This window comes from Rhinopithecus bieti, unplaced genomic scaffold, assembly GCF_001698545.2.
Source record: "Rhinopithecus bieti isolate Rb0 unplaced genomic scaffold, ASM169854v2 scaffold_78508, whole genome shotgun sequence".
NCBI classification, from domain to species: Eukaryota; Metazoa; Chordata; class Mammalia; order Primates; family Cercopithecidae; genus Rhinopithecus; species Rhinopithecus bieti.
The window spans coordinates 524,983-527,755 of NW_016829854.1; the positions used below are offsets into that span (position 1 = coordinate 524,983).

Genomic DNA, 2,773 nt, shown 5'->3' on the forward strand with positions numbered 1-2,773 from the left:
GCCTGTATCCTCCTCTCCCTGCCCCCCATTCCCTACCTCCCCTTCCTCTCCCTTTCTGGGAAAATCCCTGAGAAAGTCCCCAGCAGGAGAAAACCTCATGTGAGACATTCTCACCCAGGGTCTCTGCCCCTGCTGCACAACCCCACAGCTATAGACATCCCACATACAAGCGGGCACCCTGGCCCTCAGCCCCCAGCCATCAGGCAAGCTGACCCTCATCATCACATGGCTTTATTGGCCCTGAGAGCCACAGAGTAAATCCCAAGAGGCCCCGCTTCCCGTCACCCCCAAGTTAGTCCAGAGGCCCCAGGGGCCAAGCCGAGCACCGTTTCCATCCTGGCTTTCTGTGTGGTTGTCCTTGGCTCACCAGGGCTGGGTCCTTCGAGAGTTCTCCAGGTCCTAGAGCCAGGCTCAGCCTGGAGGGTGAGGGACCTGCAGGGACTGCGCGAGACGAAGCTGCCTTTACTCAAAGAAGAACATTCCTGGCGTCCGGTATAGGCAGGGGGTCAGCCCCAACGGGTAGCTGGAGCCTCCGTGGACAGGGAAGCCACCTGCAACCCAGGGTTCCTTGTGGTCAGCTGGCAGGGGCAGCGGGGCCCGGAGTGAGGTTGGAGGGGTGGGTGGTGCAGGGGAGGGGGCTGCTGAGGCCAAGAGGTGCTCAAGGCCTGGGTCAGCCCCCATGCAAAAATTCAGTGCCTGCAGCCGACACTGGTAGCTGCTCCCGATGCTTGCTTCCGGAGACGAGATGGGTGTAGGGGCCTTATTAAAACCCCCAGCCTCCGAGAAGCCGGCAGGAAAGCCAAACGCAGGGCATGAGGAAGATGAGGTGGCCATGGGGAGCTCCCCTGGGCATGCAGGCTTGGGCGTAGAAATCTCTTTGGTCTCTGTGGGTGGCCGAGGCCTGCCGTCAGTGGTTGCTGGGCACATACTGGCTGGCATGGCCCCTACCAGACCCCCAAAGCTTAGGCCCTTGGGGTCTGGCAGCTCTGGTGGGAATGAGCACTGCCTGCCGGTCGTGGTGTCGGGGACTCCTGGGTCCTGGCTGGTCGCCCTGAGGGGTCCACGGCGTGCCTTGGCCGGGCCCCTGGTACCCTCAGCACCTGTCCGCCGGGTGAAGCGGCGGCGGCGGCGTAGGAAGCTGCCGTGCTCAAACATGTCGTGGCAGTCAGGGTCCAGCGTCCAGTAGCTGCCCTTGCCTGGCTTGCGGTCATCACGGGGCACCTTGACAAAGCACTCGTTGAGTGACAGGTTGTGGCGGATGCTGTTCTGCCAGCCGGGCCGGTTGTGGCGGTAGAAGGCAAAGCGGCCCATGATGTAGCGGTAGATGCCACTGAGCGTGGCCCGCTGCCCCGGCGAGCTCTGGATGGCCATGGCAATAAGGGCGATGTAGCTGTAGGGAGGCTTGGTTGGCTCAGCCGCAGGGGCCCCGGGCCCGGGCAGAGGCTGCTGCTGCTGCATGCTGGCCGGGCTGGCCGGGCTGCTGGGACCTGCTGGGTCAGGCTCGGCGTCCAGGGCTGGCGTCCGGAACAGCCTGCCCAGGCTGGTTAAAAGGTCCACTGGCCCAGCCTCCCAGCCTGGAAAGGCAAAAAGGGGTGGGTCTGCTGAGTTGTCCTCCCCTCCTCCCTCGCCCTACTCCCGCAAGGCCCAAGAGAGGCGGGCAGGAGAGGCCAGTAGTGGGAAGCCGAGCAGCTGCCAGGGATGAGGAGGTGGGAAGGAAGGGACTGAGACCCTCAGCCCACGTGTGCTGGGTGGTGGTGGCTAGGGAGGGACAGGATGTGAAACTGAGCGGGACAGAGACAAAAACAAAATGAGACAGAGACAGAAACATGTGAAACAGGGAAAAAGAGAGACAGAGACAGAGAGAGAGGTAGAGATATCACAAGAGGGAGAAAGATGGAGAGGTAAAGATAAGACAGAGGCAGACATAATGGACAGAGACACACAGAGCCTCTCAGACACTCACAGAGAGACACACACACAGACACAGACATACACGTAGTGACACACAGAGACAGACACAGACACACAGAGAAAGACACACACAGACACAGACACACACACAGACATAAGCGCACACACATAAACACAGAGACACACACAGACACATAGATGTACACACAGACACACACACAAGCCCATACACAGAGACATACACACAAGCAATACGCAGACACAGAGACACAGACACACAGACACACACACACACAGACACACATGTAGTATACGGAGAAAGTGAGCATCACTGAGTAGGCAGAAACAAGGAAATCCACAAAGCCAGAGAGAAAGGAGATACAGAGAGACACAGGTGCAAACACAAGGCGTGAAAGGAGTGAATAGAGAGAGAGAGAGGAGAGAAAGGCAGGGCCTGAGCCCAGTTCCCCTAGAGTGAGAGACGCCCCAGGGGCTTCTCTAATCCCTACCTCTACTCCGGCTTTTCCCTCTTCTCCTCCCGGGCCTGTGCCTACTGCCTTCTCCTGCGGTGCAGAGCCCTTGGGACCACACCACTCCTACCCTGTCCTCCTAGCTCTGGAGGGAGAGGCACCTAGGACGGTAAGGAGAGCCCATGAAATTCAGTTCTACTGAGCCCCTGTCGTCCCCTAGTGACTGGTGTGGGAAGGACAGCTATCTGGGGAGAGACATTCTCCCTCCCAAGAGGCACCTCAAAACCCTGGCTGAGCCTCAGTTTCCCCATCTCTAACACAGAGCTGATGATTCCTCAGCTGTCCAGGCCATGGTGGGGAGGCAACAGGTTCCCCTTACACAGAATTCAGCA

General features: G+C 59.3%; 1 protein-coding gene across 1 annotated transcript; it reads right to left on the reverse strand.

Moving 5' to 3' along the window:
* Window positions 1-212: 212 nt before the first annotated feature.
* Window positions 213-1,536, reverse strand: FOXS1 (forkhead box S1). The gene has a single exon (XM_017865006.1). It carries the CDS (start codon window positions 1,456-1,458, stop codon window positions 463-465), a length of 996 nt encoding a protein of 331 aa, XP_017720495.1. The 5' UTR covers window positions 1,459-1,536; the 3' UTR covers window positions 213-462.
* Window positions 1,537-2,773: the final 1,237 nt, after the last annotated feature.

What these genes read in the sequence shown, in the direction of transcription:
- FOXS1 (XM_017865006.1), bottom strand. Translation starts at nt 1,458, where the DNA reads ATGCAGCAGCAGCAGCCTCTGCCCGGGCCCGGGGCCCCTGCGGCTGAG.